At 44.9% G+C, this 19,101-nt stretch overlaps 1 protein-coding gene across 1 annotated transcript in view; it reads left to right on the top strand.

Moving 5' to 3' along the window:
- LOC142254971 (low-density lipoprotein receptor-related protein 5-like) overlaps positions 1–19,101 on the top strand; it is a 171,991-nt gene that overhangs the window by 112,778 nt on the left and 40,112 nt on the right. Inside the window, exons 8-14 of the mRNA XM_075326377.1 lie at positions 4,534–4,750; positions 8,199–8,488; positions 8,700–8,926; positions 10,009–10,193; positions 11,315–11,638; positions 13,238–13,440; positions 17,702–17,913. Of these exons, the coding sequence (XP_075182492.1) occupies positions 4,534–4,750; positions 8,199–8,488; positions 8,700–8,926; positions 10,009–10,193; positions 11,315–11,638; positions 13,238–13,440; positions 17,702–17,913 (1,658 nt within the window). The remainder of the gene's footprint in view (positions 1–4,533; positions 4,751–8,198; positions 8,489–8,699; positions 8,927–10,008; positions 10,194–11,314; positions 11,639–13,237; positions 13,441–17,701; positions 17,914–19,101) is intronic.

Raw genomic sequence — 19,101 nt, 5'->3', positions numbered from 1 at the left:
AATAACAATGGACCTCCCTAGTCTGAGAATACCAGACCCCAGCTGTCCGCTTTATTTTGGCTGGTGATCCAATTTGGGGGGGACCCAGTGTTTTTTGTTTTTAAATTATTTATTTAATCTAAAATAACAGCGTGGGGTGCCCTCTGTTTTACATTACCAGCCAAGGTGAAGCTGCCAGCTGTGGTCTACAGGCTGCAGCCGTCTGCTTTACTCTAGCTGGCTACAAAAGATAGGGGGAACCCAACGTCATTTTTTTTTTTTAATTTATTTTTTGACTAAATACAAGGCTAAGCACCCTTTAATGCCACATGAAAGTCACTAAAGGGTGCCAGCTTAGAATATGCAGGGGGGTGGGACATTATCTATCCCTCTATGCATTCATTCATTCATTCATTCATTCATCCCTCTAGCTCTCCATCTCTATATCTACTCATCTATTTATCTTTCTTGCTGCTTCCGTTTTTTGCTTTTTTTTTTTTTCTGCAGCAAAACCGGATCTATTGCCAGTAAAAAAGCTTTTTTGCTGCATTTTTTTTTTATTTTTGCTGTCATTTGTGTACAGAACATGTTTTTAAATACTGTAGTTTTATTCAATAGTAAAAAAGCAAAAACTCAGCTGTTTTTTTTTTTTTTTTTTTTTTTTTTTTTTACTCCCATTGCTTTCAATGGTGAAAAGAGCAGTGAAAACACTGAAAGAATTGACATGCTGCAGTTTTCCATTTCAGTGCATGAGGTTTCTGAAATCTCCTAGGTTTTGCCGCTCCTGTAATGTGCCGTCCCGGTGTTAATTGGGCTGCTCGGATCCGGGATCGTGGTGGCTCGAGGGGTCTGGATCCGGGTTGGCGGACAGCCTGATCCGTAAAAGGGCTTATTTACAGGGGAGAAGTTTGTGACGCCACCTGCGGGTTGCGGTAACGGGAGTACCGCCACTGCTGAAGGGTGGACCGGGGTAGATGGTGTGACGCAGCAAGGTGTCAGTCCCTCCGCAGGTAGGGAAGGCCCCAGACTCCGGGGTGTTGGTGCTTTGGGAGGCCAGGGTGCGGGGATCAGGGTACTCACTGCGGGTAGTCGTGGTGCTGGATGAGGTTTAGAAAGGAGAGACACACTGTAGGTAAACCGAAGTCTCTGAGTACAGCTGCCGCTGCCGAGGGCCCGTCCCAGTACCCGGTCCCACCGGTGTCACTTAGTGATTCGGAGCCTGCCTCTGTGCACAATTTGTTGTCCCCGTGGCTTGAAGCTGTTTGGGGCCCTGCTCACTATGTGTAGTGTAGCTGTGCTCTTAAGGGCTGGCACTTGGGACCTCAGTGCGTTGCTTTGTCTAGAAAAACCCTGTCCCCCTCGTTGTGCTGATGCCCTCAGTCTCTGAGCGTTTAGGTAAGTCCTTGAAGATCCTCCTCTCTTTCAGGTGAATTGTCAGGACGTTGAATCTGCTCCTGACCTAGGGTCCTGTACCCTGTCGTGCTCGGTACCGGTGAGTTCTGTTGGTCCCTTTTGGTGCTGACAGTCCCTCCAAGACTACGTCCGTCACACCCCTGTCCAACGTCCCTGCAACTGGTACCTGACTCCTCTAGACCCGGATCACTGCTTGCGACCCAATCAGTTTTTCTTAGCTCCCCAGGAGCGAACTCTCTCAGCTCCTCACTCTCTGAAGCCTACTTCTTCACTCTCCCCTTTCAGTCTGCCCAGTTCCCAAGTGGCTGGCCCATTTTCCAGCTAGTCCAACCCCTCTGGTGTGTCTGGCAGTGACTGATGTGAGGTGATTGGGATTTGTGGTGCAGATGGGAGTGACACTGGTTTCCTGGGTACCTGGAACAGTGGGGGATAGGCCCTGCACCCTGGGTAAGGATGCAGCTCCCTGTAGCATCCTGATGTATTCAGGGGCGCCACATAAAAAGCAGCTTTTTATTTGCATAAAACCAATGGAAAAAAAGTTGCAAAAATGCAACATATGAACAGAGCTATAGACAATTACTGCATGTGGTTCAGTAGGACACTCGGGAGCGCTCGGCATGGGGCACTCTGTTGGGGGGGGGGGGGGATGATGGTGGTGGGGCCATATCTTTATATCAGAAGGCTGTTGTGATGTTGTGATGCGCCCCCTAATGTGTCAACTTGAGTCCAGTCCGGCAGCAGCAGTCTTGTTTTTTTACTAGAAGGAGGCTGTGGACAAAAAAGCGCAAATAGGGTCTTACCCCGATATATGTGGGGTGGGGAAGGGGGAGTAAACTCACTCACCTGATGTAGTTGTGACAGTCACAACTACTATAAGTGCATGTAAAACAAGATCCACGGCTGCAGCCACCCAGTGGCAGACATCAGAGAGCAATAGAGAAGGGTGTTCAATTGCCGCGCCAACAGATCACTCATTCAGATGATGAAGACCAATGTCACTTTATTTTCATACAGGTCTACGCGTTTCTGGAGCACCTGCTCCCTTCCTCAGGACCATCAGGATTTGATGTTATTTTTAACCTGATGGTCCTGAGGAAGGGAGCAGGTGCTCCAGAAACGCGTAGACCTGTATGAAAATAAAGTGACATTGGTCTTCATCATCTGAATGAGTGATCTGTTGGCGCGGCAATTGAACACCCTTCTCTATTGCTCTCTGTTTTTTTACTAGACATAATAGTCAACTACGCTATTGTGTTAAAAAAACAGACAGAAAAGGAGGTTGAGCAGAGTCCAGTTGTCCAACCTCTGGCCACATGTGCTATCAAGTGCCACGTCTTGATACCATTTTTTTGGTTCTATCCCTACACCCCTTTCCCCAATTTCTTCAGTGTACACATCCCAATATCAATAATTTCCTGTGTTGGGGATCAGCAGAGTCTTTGGCATTGTATGTTCAATGTGATTTCCAGTTAAAATGGCCAAAGAAAGGCTCCACAACATTCCTTCGCGCTCGCCCTTCCAATGCACCATCCACTGAGCTGGCAGACACATTCTAATGGATCTTACCAGAGAAATGTGCTTCTGTCTTCTCATTCTTAAAATCCTAAATTAGCAGGTAAAATGTGTCTCCTGTGATTCCCCCCCCCCCCCCCCCATTACTGAGAGAGATGACAGTTGGTGCTCAAAGTTCTACTTACAACTCTAGCTCTCCTCACTCTAGCTCCTACCTCTGCCTCTAGATCCTGCCTCTAGCTCCTGCCCTCTGCCTCTAGCTCCTGCCCTCTGCCTCTAGATCCTGCCCTCTTCCTCTAGCTCCTGCCTGTAGCTCCTCCCTTTGCCTCCTCCCTTTGCCTCTAGCTCCTGCCTCTAGCTCCTGCCATCTGCCTCTAGCTCCTGCTTCTAGCTCCTGCCCTCTGCCTCTAGCTCCTGCCCTCTGCCTCTAGCTCCTGTCTGTAGCTCCTCCCTTTGCCTTTTCCCTTTGCCTCTAGCTCCTGCCTCTAGCTCCTGCCTCTAGCTCCTGCCTGTAGCTCCTGCCTGTAGCTCCTGCCTCTAGCTCCTGCCTGTAGCTCCTGCCTGTAGCTCCTGCCTCTAGCTCCTGCCTCTAGCTCCTGCCTGTAGCTCCTGCCTCTAGCTCCTGCCTCTAGCTCCTGCCTCTAGCTCCTGCCTCTAGCTCCTGCCTCTAGCTCCTGCCTCTAGCTCCTGCCTCTAGCTCCTGCCTCTAGCTCCTGCCTCTAGCTCCTGCCTCTGCCTCTAGGTCCTGCCTGTAGCTCCTCCCTCTAGCTCCTGCCTCTAGCTCCTCCCTTTGCCTCTAACTCCTGCCTCTAGCTCCTGCCTCTGCCTCTAGCTCCTGCCTCTGCCTCTAGCTCCTGCCTCTAGGTCCTGCCTGTAGCTCCTCCCTCTGCCTCTAGCTCCTCCCTTCTCCATAGAGTTTTAAAAGCACCAACTATCTTATCTTATTTCCAGTTATGAGAAATTCTGTCTTGGCTGAACAACGATTTTACCCATGAATTAAGTGAAAGACCAATCTAGGAGGAGAAAGAAACCGATTTGTCTGATGATATATTATGAAGTTGCTTCTTGTCATGTGCATGATTGATTTACAGAATAAAAATGAAAGCAACACCGTTACTCTTTCAATTTCATCTTGCCGAAATCTGTTTTTAAAAGGAGGATGTTGAAGTTTTTGGGTCACTATTGGGGGTGTACTTTGTACCCCTCCACCTAGATTTTAAATTTATTGTAGAGTTTGTGGGGGGGGGTTTATTACTAGAAAGGTAAATATTGTATTTTCTGAATAATCAAATTTAATTTCAGAATGAAGGTGATTTTTCTACAAATCACAGATTATGTATTAATCCTTTCCATATCACATGTATATTAAGACTTTTCTAAGTGTTTTTTATGTTCATATTTCAATTATTTATTTATTATTATTACTATTTATATTTTAATTTATATTATATTAAATTATTTTTATATTTTAGTTTATTTTTTTAATTAACTTTTTCATTATTTTCATTTAATAATAATTAATATTATTAGTATTTGATTATTATATTTGATTATATTTTTATTTATATTTCAATTTTATTTTTTTATGTTTTTTGTTTTATTTTTCTATTTTTTATTTTTTTTTATTAGGTAATCAATGTGGATGGAACTATGCGAAAAACCCTCATAGAAGACAAACTGCCGCATATTTTTGGTTTTACCCTGCTTGGAGATTACATCTATTGGACGGACTGGCAACGTAGAAGCATCGAAAGAGTTCACAAAGTGAGGGCGAGTCGAGAAATTCTAATCGATCAGCTGCCGGATCTCATGGGACTCAAAGCAGCGAGTGTAACCAATACTTTTGGTAAGTTCTAGGTATTGGTTTATGCGTCGGAATCCATTGATAAGTCCTATCGTCTGCCATTACCTTACACCATGTGTTCTCGTTATTAGATTTGCCCCTCTGCAAGTAGGACTCATGGGATTATAAGGCAGGCATACATTTATATTGTCTTATGTTATTTTTTGCCCCAAAAAATGCGCAAGGGCTTATTTTTGGGGAAATATGAGATGAGTATAAGTTTACCTCCCCCCGCAAAAAAAATGCAGACACTGCCCAGGAGAATGTTACTTACCAGACCCCAGACGTCTGCGTCACTCTCAGGTCCTCCTGCGATCAAGAGCGGCGCTTCCTGCTATTGGGCCCCACAGTGTTCCCCAGCTTCCGACTGCACTCACACCTACATAAACACACAAAAATCTGGTAATACTGCTTCTGGTCAGCAGGGTGACCTGGGGCGCAGTGGAACATATCAATGTCTGCGGAGGAAGGCCCTCCTGTGGGTTCCTCCGCAGGCCCTCCTGTGGGTTCCTCCGCAGGCCCTCCTGTGGGTTCCTCCGCAGGCCCTCCTGTGGGTTCCTCCGCAGGCCCTCCTGTGGGTTCCTCCGCAGGCCCTCCTGTGGGTTCCTCCGCAGGCCCTCCTGTGGGTTCCTCCGCAGGCCCTCCTGTGGGTTCCTCCGCAGGCCCTCCTGTGGGTTCCTCCGCAGGCCCTCCTGTGGGTTCCTCCGCAGGCCCTCCTGTGGGTTCCTCCGCAGGCCCTCCTGTGGGTTCCTCCGCAGGCCCTCCTGTGGGTTCCTCCGCAGGCCCTCCTGTGGGTTCCTCCGCAGGCCCTCCTGTGGGTTCCTCCGCAGGCCCTCCTGTGGGTTCCTCCGCAGGCCCTCCTGTGGGTTCCTCCGCAGGCCCTCCTGTGGGTTCCTCCGCAGGCCCTCCTGTGGGTTCCTCCGCAGGCCCTCCTGTGGGTTCCTCCGCAGGCCCTCCTGTGGGTTCCTCCGCAGGCCCTCCTGTGGGTTCCTCCGCAGGCCCTCCTGTGGGTTCCTCCGCAGGCCCTCCTGTGGGTTCCTCCGCAGGCCCTCCTGTGGGTTCCTCCGCAGGCCCTCCTGTGGGTTCCTCCGCAGGCCCTCCTGTGGGTTCCTCCGCAGGCCCTCCTGTGGGTTCCTCCGCAGGCCCTCCTGTGGGTTCCTCCACTTCTTTATTGAACCGCAACTAGGGCTTATTTTCTGGGTAGGGCTTATATTTAAGCCCAACTCTGAAAAGGCGCAAAATCCTACTAGGGCTTATTTTCAGGCACAAACATGGTATTAACACATTTTAGGAAAGCCTATATCTGCTGTTTCATGGGTGATGCAGAGGCTGCTGTAAGTACCTGTAATCTGCTGAAGGATTTCCGATGCAATATAGGTTGATACGGGCAATGCATGAAATGGACCCGGCTACAGATGGAAGAATTCTCAATGCTGATGGTTTTTTTTTTTGTTTTTTTTTTTACAAGTAAACATCAATGTACACGTACACTTAGCACAATCTGCTGGTAAACCCTGTCTTAGTGGGTTGACTTTGTTTTATCATTTTTAGCTACATTTTATCTTTAAGATTCAGTGCAGGAGTTATTACTTTTTTACAACAGTTTTGTAGTTCCCAAGAATAAAAAAAAAATTGTTGTTTTCAGACCGGACACTAGACATCAGGAAATATATATGCATATACATTAGCAGCAATGAATAGGACTAAACCTTATCTTTTTGTATTGAAACATCCAATGAGCTAAGGGGGAGGAGGTGAGCTGTGACATCTCGTATTGTAAACCATCGATTCTGTATTATGTATGCACAATAGCCTCAGTAGCAGTTTAGGAGGACGTACTGGCGAAATTACGCCAGAATTTGTAGAACTGGACAGCCAGTGCCGCAACTAGGGTTCGATTGACCCCAGTGCAGAATTTGGACCTGTGCCACCCTCCACCCCCCCCAATATTGTCCCATGTACGTTTATTTCCATATACATTTTAGCATTTTAAATCATACAAAGACATGCAAGTGGCCCTACTCCCCATTATGTAATAATGTCCCCCATTCTGGTATTTATGCCCCCCTCCTGGTATATATGGTCCTCTCCTGGGCCCATAATGGTATATACTGTCCCCCTCCTGATATATATCCTTATGGGCACCTCCTGGTATATATATTCCTCTCCTGGGCCCCCTCCTGGTATATTTGTTTCTTGGCCCACCTGGTGTATATATATGTTCCTTTTCTGTCTCCCTCCTGATATATATATATATATATATATATATATATATATATATATATATATATATATATATATATATATATATATATATATATATATATATATATATATATATATATATATATATATATATATATATATATTATTCCTCTACTGGGCTCCCCCGGTATATACTGTCTCCCTCCTGGTATATTTGTTTCTCTCCTTGGCCCCCCTGGTATATATGTTCCTCTCCTGGGCCCCTCATGGTATATACTGTCCTTCTCTTGATATATATTCTCCTGGGCACCTCCTGGTATATATATTCCTCTCCTGTGCCCCGTCCTGGTATATTTGTTTCTCTCCTTGGCCCCCCCTGGTATATATGTTCCTCTCCTGGGCCCCTCATGGTATATACTGTCCTTCTCTTGATATATATTCTCCTGGGCACCTCCTGGTATATATATTCCTCTCCTGTGCCCCGTCCTGGTATATTTGTTTCTCTCCTTGGCCCCCCTGGTATATATGTTCCCTTCCTAGGCCCCTCATAGTATATACTGTCCCCCTCCTGATATGTATTACTCTACTGGGCACGTCCTGGTTTGTACTGCCCCCCCCCCCCCCCGCCCCCCCCCCTTAGTATATACTGTCTCCCTCCTGGTATATTTGTTTCTCTCCTTGGCCCCCCTGGTATATATGTTCCCTTCCTGGGCCCCTCATAGTATATACTGTCCCCCTCCTGATATTTATTCCTCTACTGGGCACGTCCTGGTTTGTACTGCACCCCCCCTTTGGTGTATACTGTCTCCCTCCTGGTATATTTGTTTCTCTCCTTGGCCCCCCTGGTATATATGTTCCTCTCCTAGACCCTTCCTGGTATATACTGTCCACATCCTGGTATATACTGTACTCTCCACCTCCCTGGCTCCCACGTCAAGCAGCGTCCTGTCCTATAGCCGGCCCGCAATGGCTGGCAGCCTTCATTGGTGTGTGTGCTGTTGCAACACATGACGTCATTGTCATGCGCCGTCTCAGTCACGAGGACAGAGATGAAAGCTTACAGCTTCTGTTTGCCTGGCAGCATGTATCTTAGTGCAGGGACTCAACAGCTTCAGTCGTACTTCACTCGTTCAGTCGCAGGGGCTGGAGTCAGCGGGCCACCTGTTTCCCTGGGCCCGGTCACAATCTCTGCAACCACGATTGTTCCGCCCGTGTTGATAGCGATTTAATGCTGTTTTTATTCCAGGCACCAACCCTTGTGCAGATCATAATGGAGGCTGCAGTCACCTGTGTTTCTTCACTCCTCGCGCCATCCGATGTTCCTGCCCATTGGGACTAGAACTGCTGAGTGACATGAAAACCTGCATCATCCCCGAGGCTTTCTTGGTTTTCACAAGCCGGGCAGCCATTCACAGGATTTCTTTAGAAACCAACAATAATAACGTTGCAATTCCACTAACGGGCGTTAAGGAGGCATCAGCTTTGGATTTCGATGTGTCCGATAATAGGATCTACTGGACGGATGTCACACTAAAGGTACAGTGCCGCGATTTTCTGTGAGGCCTCGGTATTAGTAGTCTACACTTACATATTTTAAGTATTTGGGAAATTAACCTTTTGATATTGATTTTTAGAATGGTCATTGTTGGGTTTCTTGCTCGAGTGCTCGTTAAACCAGTTGGACGCTTGGATGAGCGCGACGCGAGTACCCGAGTATAATGGAAGTCTCTGTTTTCTGTTTCTGTAGACCATAAGCAGAGCTTTTATGAATGGGAGTTCTGTAGAACATGTCATTGAGTTTGGCCTTGATTACCCGGAGGGAATGGCAGTTGACTGGATGGGAAAGAACCTTTATTGGGCCGATACTGGTACCAACCGGATAGAAGTCGCTCGTCTTGATGGACAGTTTAGACAGGTTTTGGTTTGGAAAGATCTCGACAACCCAAGATCTCTTGCATTGGATCCAGCACAGGGGTAAGCTACACAAAGTTTATAATACGTCCTGTTATCCCATGCTCGGGTGCTCAGTAACTGTAACTAGTGATGAGCGGACACTACCATGCTCGGGTGCTCTGTACTAGTAACTAGTGATGAACGGGCACTACCATGCTCGGGTGCTCAGTACTCGTAACTAGTGATGAGCGGGCACTACCATGCTCGGGTGCTCAGTACTTGTAACTAGTGATGAGCGGGCACTACCATGCTCGGGTGCTCAGTACTGGTAACTAGTGATGAGCGGGCACTACCATGCTCGGGTGCTCAGTACTTGTAACTAGTGATGAGCGGGCACTACCATGCTCGGGGGCTCAGTACTGGTAACTAGTGATGAGCGAGCACTACCATGCTCGGGTGCTTGGTACTCGTAACTAGTGATGAGTGAGCACTACCATGCTCTGGTGCTCAGTACTTGTAACTAGTGATGAGTGGGCACTACCATGCTCGGGTGCTTGGTACTCGTAACTAGTGATGAGAGGGCACTACCATGCTCGGGTGCTCAGTACTTGTAACTAGTGATGAGCGGGCACTACCATGCTCGGGTGCTCAGTACTTGTAACTAGTGATGAGTGGGCACTACCATGCATTGATATGAATTTCTCACCAGATGTCCATAATAACCCATCCAATCCGCATAGGCAAAGAAATCATACCATAGATGTCCATTAATTTTATGCAATAATGAGAATTGTCACAGGGAAAAAGTATTGAACATATGTAGAAAGAGAGGTGCAAAAAAACATGGAAAGCATTTTGCACCTTTCTTCATGTGTTCAATACTTTTTCCCGGTGTCATTTCTCGTTATTGCACATAACATAATGAATGGACATCTATGGTTTGATTTCTTTGCCTGTATGGATTGGATGGGTTGTTACCGACATCTGGTGAGAAACTCATGTCAATAGCACCTTTAAAAATAGATTTACTTTAAAAAATTGATGCGTTCAATACTTATTTTGTTTTCAATACTTATTTCACCCCCCTGTATGCAGGAGGCCAAAACATGTTATATAGTAACAAGTCTGTTTTTGCTAAACTCTTCCCTTCTTTATCGTTACAGTTACATGTACTGGACAGAATGGGGAGGAAAACCCAGGATCGTCCGCGCCTACATGGACGGGACCAACATTATCACTTTGGTTGATAAACTGGGCCGCGCCAACGATCTGACCATTGACTACGCGGACCAAAGACTTTATTGGACAGACCTGGACACTAACATGATCCAGTCGTCCAACATGCTGGGTAAATGTGGGGACGCTGATGGCTTTAGTTCTGCAGAACTTCTCACTTGCGTATTAATATATCCGAGTGCTTGTGTACATTCCGTCTTTAGTGCTTGTGTACATTCCGTCTTTAGTGCTTGTGTACGTTTCGTCTTTAGTGCTTGTGTACGGTTCCGTCTTTAGTGCTTGTGTACGGTTCCGTCTTTAGTGCTTGTGTACGGTTCCGTCTTTAGTGCTTGTGTACGGTTCCGTCTTTAGTGCTTGTGTACGTTCGGTCTTTAGTGCTTGTGTACGTTTCGTTTTTAGAGCTTGTGTACGTTTCGTTTTTAGAGCTTGTGTACGTTTCGTTTTTAGAGCTTGTGTACGTTTCGTCTTTAGAGCTTGTGTACGTTTCGTCTTTAGAGCTTGTGTACGTTTCATCTTTTGAGCTTGTGTACGTTCCGTCTTTAGGGACGTTCCGCCATTGTTGCTGAACAGAGCAGGTCATGGACTATTTGTTGAAATTTTCTGTCTCGACTTGCTAATGCTCTGAGACTGATGGCATCGTCCTTTATATACAGGGTTTCACAAGATTTATTTATTTTCTGTCTGTAACGGTAGGAAAGAAATAAGACAAGGCTCTCCAACCTAAATATAAAGTAATGATGTAAGGCACAATTTAAAGCAGAAAACCAGCTGTTGTCTCATGGCAGTGTATTAATTCTTGCTTTCAGCGCCTGTCTGAGAATATTATGACTTCATGCGTTTTATGGTCATTCCTTGCAAATGGCTGGGATCTAAAATGTATGGAGAATTCGGCTCTTCAGCAGTTAAATTCTCCACCGTCCGTAATATAGTCTTACACTCCAAAAGGTTCACACACATTATAGGTTATGGACACTTTTTTTATCACATGGGGAAACACTAAGTTTCAATCTGCAATCTTCAGTCCTTTTTGTAGCCTGAGCCAAGAGTTTTCTTTTGTGGGAGTGTCCCTCTCAGTAATATAGGCTGGATGTGAGCTCTGTATGTCTCTCCCAGTAATATAGGCTGGATGTGAGGTCTGTGTGTCTCTCCCAGTAATATAGGCTGGATGTGAGCGCATGGTAGTGCCCGCTCCTCACTAATGTTTCTGAACCTTTTCCCCTTTATGCTCCTCAGGTGAAGACCGAGAGATCATTGCTGATGATCTTCCTCATCCCTTTGGTCTTACCCAGTACAGTGACTACATCTACTGGACAGACTGGAACCTGCACAGCATTGAAAGGGCAGACAAATCCAATGGCAAGAATCGTACTTTGATCCAAGGTCGCTTGGACTTTGTTATGGACATTCTGGTATTTCACTCCTCCCGGCAAGACGGCTCCAACGAGTGTGTGCAGAACAATGGACACTGCAGTCAGCTCTGCCTGGCGGTGCCAAATGGATACAGATGCAGCTGCTCCTCTCATTACACCCTGGACACCAACAACAAGAACTGCAGCTGTACGCACCAGTAGAGTTCATTACTTTTATTTACAGACTGCTCTAAATAACTTTATCATTATTATTTTTTTGCTAGCCTGTTTAATCCGAATCTGTCACCAGGTTTTTGCTATCCCATTTGAGAGCAGAATAATATAGAGCCAGAGACCCTGATTCCAACTATGTATCACTTAATGTTCTTTTTTTTTTTTCTGCAGTTTTGATTAAGAACTGTTTTATCTGCGCAGTTATCTAAATGCTGAGCTCTATATAACCACACCCACACCAATGATTGGTAGCTTTTATGTGTACACTGTGCAAAGGCAGAAAGCTGCCAATCAATGGTGGGGGCGTGGTTGGACTACCTGGCAGCAGGTTTACTAGTCCCTAAATGATAATCTGATGCTGATTTAAAAACACTCGTTTTATAAGAACGACACTAAGTAGCTCAGTAAGTGATGATGGAATCCGGATCTCTGCCCCTACGTTATGCTGCTTTTAGATTTGGCAAAAATGTGGTTGCAGGTAAATTGGGTAACCTTTGATTTGGGAATTATTTCCTATAATAATGCCCTTGATTCCATCTTGGTCATAATTCTTATTCCAAGGTGTTTTAGCTTTTTATTTTCTATATGCCATGTCCTCTTTCTCAAGTTGTCTCTTAAGAAGCTTAAAGTTCTGCAGTCTCCTTACTTCATGGTTTCCGTGGTGGGACGAGCAGTGGTTATTGCGTGACAGTTCTCATCACTAGTAGAGCTTTTAGCATGTGATAGAACAGAATCATTTTGTCTTTATATTATCCATCTTGTCTTATAGCTATTGATCATAGGATTCAGCTATAACTGATGGGCGGGGAAGGTTCACATTTCCATTCACGCCCCTGCTGCTCTTATAGGTTCATAGATCAAAGGGGACTTATACTTTGTCTGTGGCCCTATATAAACTGGTCACATGTACTAATAATGGAGAATTCTTTGAGTACACCATACTAAGCGCGTGTGCTGTATTGATTGCCCAAGCGCTCATAAAACAAATCTTTATTAATTTGGAGTTCAAAAGGCATAGAAGGTGTGTATTTTGCTCACAAGCATTAACATATGTGCTGATTTTTATAGTACTACTGTAGCACATTATCGGTGGTTTGGTCTGGAGCGTACACTCCGATCACAGTATTTACATATAGACATAACTGGGCTGTGGCACAAGCATACTGCTTGAGAAAGTGGAAACCATTCTTGGGAGAACTGTTCTGGAACCTGCCGATATTTGTTGATTTTGCAAGATTTGTAATCGCATCTTGTCAGGATCTGGGAATGAGGTGAGCAGCTAACTGCTGTAAAGAAATAAAGGTGCTGGAATGAGGTGGCTGGGATGTTAGGAGTTAACTTGCCTCCTGGAATGTTATTACTGTGCGCTCTCAATTAGGGTCTGGTGGCAGAGTTCCTTGGAAACAGGCTGTGCACTATGTAAGATAAAGGTTCTAACAGCTGGAGAATGAAAGTAGATAGAAAAACCAAGACAATTGCAAACTTGCTTACTCTTATTCTCAGTATATAAAACAATTTTAATATCAGGAGTACCCCTTTAATACTAAGTGGCATCCTATGTTTTATATTACAGTGCCTTCCAGCTTTCTTCTGTTTAGCCAAAAAACATCGATCAATCGGATGTTGGTAGATGAACAGCAGAGTCCTGACATCATCCTTCCGATCCACGGTCTCCGGAACGTTAAAGCCATTGCTTATGACCCCCTGGACAAACTCATCTACTGGGTGGATGGGCGGCAGAATATCATTAAAAGGGCTAAGGATGATGGCACACAGGTAAGACTTCTGCATCTTCTTTCCTTTTTGTTTTTCTACATTTTCTTTCTTGTAAGGGCTAAGGATGACGGCGCAGGGGTAAGGGCTAAGGAGGACGGCGCAGGGGTAAGGGCTAAGGATGACGGCGCAGGGGGTAAGGGCTAAGGATGACGGCGCAGGGGGTAAGGGCTAAGGATGACGGCGCAGGGGGTAAGGGCTAAGGATGACGGCGCAGGGGGTAAGGGCTAAGGATGACGGCGCAGGGGGTAAGGGCTAAGGATGACGGCGCAGGGGGTAAGGGCTAAGGATGACGGCGCAGGGGGTAAGGGCTAAGGATGACGGCGCAGGGGGTAAGGGCTAAGGATGACAGCGCAGGGGGTAAGGGCTAAGGATGACGGCGCAGGGGGTAAGGGCTAAGGATGACGGCGCAGGGGGTAAGGGCTAAGGATGACGGCGCAGGGGGTAAGGGCTAAGGATGACGGCGCAGGGGTAAGACTTCTGCATCTTCTCTCCTTTGTTTTTCTGCATTTTCTTTCTTGTACTGTAAAAGATATTTTCTAGTGTAATACAAACTTCTTCTTTCTGGAAAGTTACTTGGTATGTTACCTCGTACTTGGTTGGGATTGCGTAAACTGCACAGATGTTCTCGAGCAAGACGGCGGTGATTGACAGCTGCATTCCAGCGTCAGCGTCATCCATCAGGGATGCCTGACTCTCGGGAGAAGCGTGTTACTCGCTCGTCAGCCCTAGTATTGTCATTGCTGGAGCTGACTGTTTTATATGGACATCATGCGGAGTGCTCCCTTAACAGCAGCCATGCTTTCATTTTTTACTGTTTTCCGGCACGGCACCTTAAAGGCTGTGTTCTTTCAAAGGTATAGTCTCGGTGGACAGAAATCAAAGTCTCTTTCCATGTGAAGGTATTTTGGCCAGTCTCAAAGTTATTAGTTTTGCATGCTTGGTATTTCGCACGCTCTAAAAACAAACATGCCATCATTCGAAGAGAATTGCTATTGAAATGAATCTGGGTTGAAAGGATGCCAGCTTTTATGGGTGTAAGCCAAAGAACAGATGGATCTCTTAGGATGGGGCTGAAGAGAGGAGAACATTTACATTGCATATGTCAGCAACCTGATGTGATCTTTTTTGTTGTTTTTTTTACCTAAAATGATTCAGCTGCTTAAATGGATAAAGCATGTAGCCTTACAGTTGTACATGCCCCATCCGGTTACGAAACCCTACTTATAGCGCCGAACCTACACTTTTTGACATTGCATATATTACTTTACCGTTTAGGTAAAGGCATGATCTGCAGGCACGGACTAAATGGAAGAATCCCTGTGTTTATAAGCTTTTCCCAAAATCACAAGTTATCCCTTTTCCGACCTCAGAGAACGGGGCTTTGGATTGCCCTGTCTCGAACGGAGCAGAGGTGTGCATGTTCCACCTCGTTTCATCCGTGGTCAATGGAACCTCTTGAAAAAGAGAAGTATAGAGCTGGGCGTTTTCCAGAAGTCCTATTTAACCATGACTGGAGCAGAGGCAGCTGGGGGTCCCATTGGATCACTTGGACTCCATAGAGATCATCAAGTTATTCCCTCTCCAATTTTAACTTGAGATTTTTTTGGAAAAATCCTTTAAGAAAATTATTTGCAGGGTGTTTCAGTTCCTGGCATTGTGAGGGCAGAAGCAAGGATGGAAAATTGTCTTGTATGTTTAGCCTGATTATGGGTCAAAGAGAGCGTAGTAGACAGAGTATCTAAGACCACTTCTGGCCTTCAAGCATGTAAGATTAATGTTGTCCAAACCTGCCAATATCAAATGACTTGGCTTACCATGGATGAGCCAAGAGAGCATAGTAGACTGAGCATCTAAGGAGACTTCAGGGCGCCATGCACATAAGGTTAATGTTGTCTAAACCCACAAATATCGAATAATTTGGCTTGCCATGGATGAGCAAAGAGAGTGCAGTAGACTGAGAATCTAAGGCGACTTGCGACCCCCCCCCCCACCCATGAACGTAAGGTTAATGTTGTTCAAACCCGCTAATGTCGAATAATTTGGTTGACCATAAGTGACCAAAGCGAGCTTAGTTGACCGAGCATCTAAGGTGACTTCTGGTCCCCATGCACGTAAGGTTAGTGTTGTCCAAACCTGCCAATATCGAATGGTTTGGCTGAACATGGGTGAGCAAAGAGAGCAGAGTAGACCGAGCATCTAAGGTAACTTGCGACCCCCATGCACGTACAGTTAATGTTGTCCAAACCCGCCAATATTGACTGGTTTGGCTGACCATGGGTGAGCATAGGAGACCAAGAATCTAAGGCGACTTGCGACCCCATGCACGTAGAGCTAATGTTGTTCAAACCTGCCAATATTGAATGGTTTGGCTGACCATTGGTAAGCCAAGAGAGCGTAGTAGACCGAGCATCTAAGGCAACTTCCAGCCCCCATGCACGTAAGATGAGTGTTGTCCAAACTCGCCGATATCGTCTGGTTTGGCCAACACTGAAGCGCTGGCCAACTGTTCATCTTGGGAGATGTCCATCGGGTATGTCCAATTTTAGACTACTGATGGCATTGGCCTCCTGGATATATGCCTCCAGCAGTGAGGACGGTTGGCGACATGATCATAGAGAACACAGCAGCACTCTTGTGTATGGGAGAGACGGCCATGGTGGCTTTTGGCTGCACAATTGACTGAAGCATCATTCGCCCGACTGCCATCTAATTTGTGTGACCGGCTTGTGTGTTTTAGACCACCACTGAGCCCTGACAGTCAATGCAGCTGAGCTTCAGGTGCCATCAATAAAGCAAATTAAAATCTGCTAAGTGCAACCATTACTCCTCCACCCCCGGCCATTACACAGTCTCCCATGCTTAATTTCACTTTCTATTGTATGATCGTTGATGGCCGAGTGTTATTTGACGTCAAGGACTTTTGTCTCTGGGATAGAAGGCCAAATGATCTCGTCTTATGTTCATATCAAAGGCGATGAAAAATAGACAAGTAGCATAAGAAAATATTTTCAGTGGGTGGTATAAAGACGATAAGTGGAGTCAAACCTTTCGTTGGTTGAATTGGTGGGAACCCTAGAGGTCCATCGAGCATGATTCCATTCCATTTTTTTTTTTTTACTTGTAGTGAGTTGTAGTATTTTGGTGTACTAATGATTTTTTATTAACATTTTTGCAGTTTGACTTTGATGGGCTTTTTTTTTTTTGTTTCTCTGTATATTTCTGATTGCAGAATGAGTTGACATAGAATCCGTCAGTGGACACATTTTGACTGTTTGTTTATTACTCTCTTATCTGTACTTTTCGGAGCTCCTCGGTGCCAGCTTTTAGCACGTGAAAATTCTTTCTGACTTTGATGTGGTTTGTAGTCATAAATGAGATGAGAGGAGCGCCGAAAAATCATGAGTTTAAAACTTTGTCAAAATGATTTCACTGGCTGATTCCTTGGACATTGCTGGCTGCAGAAGTAGTTAAAGGAGAGTTTGTGAGTGAGCTACTGGCAGAGAGTTTGTAATGATTTGATGACCACGGGCTGCATGACTTTGAGCGGAACTTTGATGTGGTCGTAAAACCGCACAGAGGAGTTCAGAAAAGACAGTGAAGAGACTTACAAACTGTCAGCAAGGACAAGCTCACTGACAAATTCTCAGTTTACTCTTTATGCTGCAAAAATATTATTGAAACCTAATTTTTATATATATATATCTATCTCTTAGCCTAAAATACATACATTTACCGTAAGTAAAGAAAAATGTCTGAGAGGAGCCTTTAAACCTCTGGAATATTGGCTCATTTTCCTGAGAATTTTTCTGATACTGTTTATTTAGTCATTTCTTTTTCTTTCTTTCCTTCCTTTTCTCTTTTTCTCTTCTCTTTTTTTTCTATTTCTTTTTTTCCTCCCTTTTTTTTTCTTTTATTTCCTTTTTTTGTTTCCCTCTTTTTTGGGTTCCCTTTTTCGTGTTTCCCTCTTTTTTTCCGTGTTTCCCTCTTTTTTTCCGTGTTTCCCTCTTTTTTTCCGTGTTTCCCTCTTTTTTTCGTGTTTCCCTCTTTTTTTCGTGTTTCCCTCTTTTTTTCGTGTTTCCCTCTTTTTTTCGTGTTTCCCTCTTTTTTTCGTGTTTCCCTCTTTTTTTCGTGTTTCCCTCTTTTTTTCGGTGCTTCCCTCCCTCTTCTTTTTTTTTTTTTCTTTTTTTTCTTTCTTTTTCTTTCTTTTTCTTTCTTTCTTTTCCCTCTTCTTCTTTTCCTCTTCTTCTTTTCCTCTTTACAGCCGCTGGTGTTAGTATCCACTCCAAACCAAAGCCAAACCCTAGAGAAACAGCCACATGACCTGAGTATTGATGTATACAGCCGGACCATGTACTGGACATGCGAGGCCACCAACAGCATCAACGTCAACAGGATTACGGGAGAATATATTGGCACAGTTTTGCGGGGAGAACATGACCGGCCAAGGGCTATTGCTTTGAATGCAGAACGAGGGTAAGGGTTTTGGTGGTGTTGTTGTTGTTGTGTTGTTGTTGTGTTGTTGTTGTTGTGTTGTTGTTGTTGTTGTGTTGTTGTTGTGTTGTTGTTGTGGTGTTGTTGTGTTGTTGTTGTGTTGTTGTTGTGTTGTTGTTGTGTTGTTGTTGTGTTGTTGTTGTGTTGTTGTTGTGTTGTTTTGTTGTGTTTTGGGGTTTGTTTTTTTTAAGGGTTTAATCTGTATTAACAAGTGTCTTTACAAAATATGTAGTAAGTTGTGTTTTTTTTTTGTTTTTATTTTAATATTTAGCTTTAGCTTGTAGATTAGGATCTTGAGCAGTGAGCACGTGGCGCTCTGTCATGTAACCCACCCTCCTTCCCTACCTCTACCCGCGGAACTGTAGCGGCACCCACCCCTTGGTCATGTTTGCGCTGCCTTGCAGGATGGGGATGTAAGGAACTCGCCATCATATTTTCTCTAAATATGTTCTGCCAGTTAAATCCCCGAAGACAGTTAAACAAGAGGGCAAAATGGGAACCATGTGTAGCGCAGCTGGAGAGGAGCTGCAGATGGGTTTGTCAAACATGTGTTAGGAGAGCTCGGCCGGCATTTGAGTTGGCTGCATCTTCTTTTTTTTTTTTTTTTTTTTTTTTGGGAAGGGGAGAAAATATTACCATCTACTCAACATGAAGAGCAAACAGATGAAGGAAAAAAAAATATTTGGCTTTCTTCTAAACAACTTAGCAAACCACAGAAAACTTTGTACATTTTAATATCCGTTTTTAAGAATAATTTCTGAAACATTAGGAAAAGTAAATTGCTTTCTTCATCTAATTAAAAAGAGGAAAAAATGGACTGGTGTTGCCAAACTGGGAAATGTTTTCGTTCACAAAATAGGACGTCGCTGCCCATGAATGTTTCAGGGACAACCGATATTTTAAAGGGTTTTACCAGGATATATAGATATAGTGGGGCTGCCTCTCCGCTGCCGCACCCGGACTTTGTTGACAAGCTGCAGTAGTGACAAACATTACATGGCTATCGCTGGGCTTCGTGGGGGTAATTCATCAATGTATTTCTAAATTCTGGCCTCGGGAAGCTTTGGAAAATGGAGCTGGGTACAATGAGCTGCTGCGTAAGCTTTCATTATGCAACAGAATAGAGAATAAAAGGGCATACGCCCCATTATTATATCAGCCCCCCACTAA

The sequence above is a fragment of the Anomaloglossus baeobatrachus genome, chromosome 10 (genome assembly GCF_048569485.1).
Source record: "Anomaloglossus baeobatrachus isolate aAnoBae1 chromosome 10, aAnoBae1.hap1, whole genome shotgun sequence".
Classification (NCBI taxonomy): Eukaryota; Metazoa; Chordata; class Amphibia; order Anura; family Aromobatidae; genus Anomaloglossus; species Anomaloglossus baeobatrachus.
This window is presented reverse-complemented; position numbering and strand designations above follow the sequence as displayed.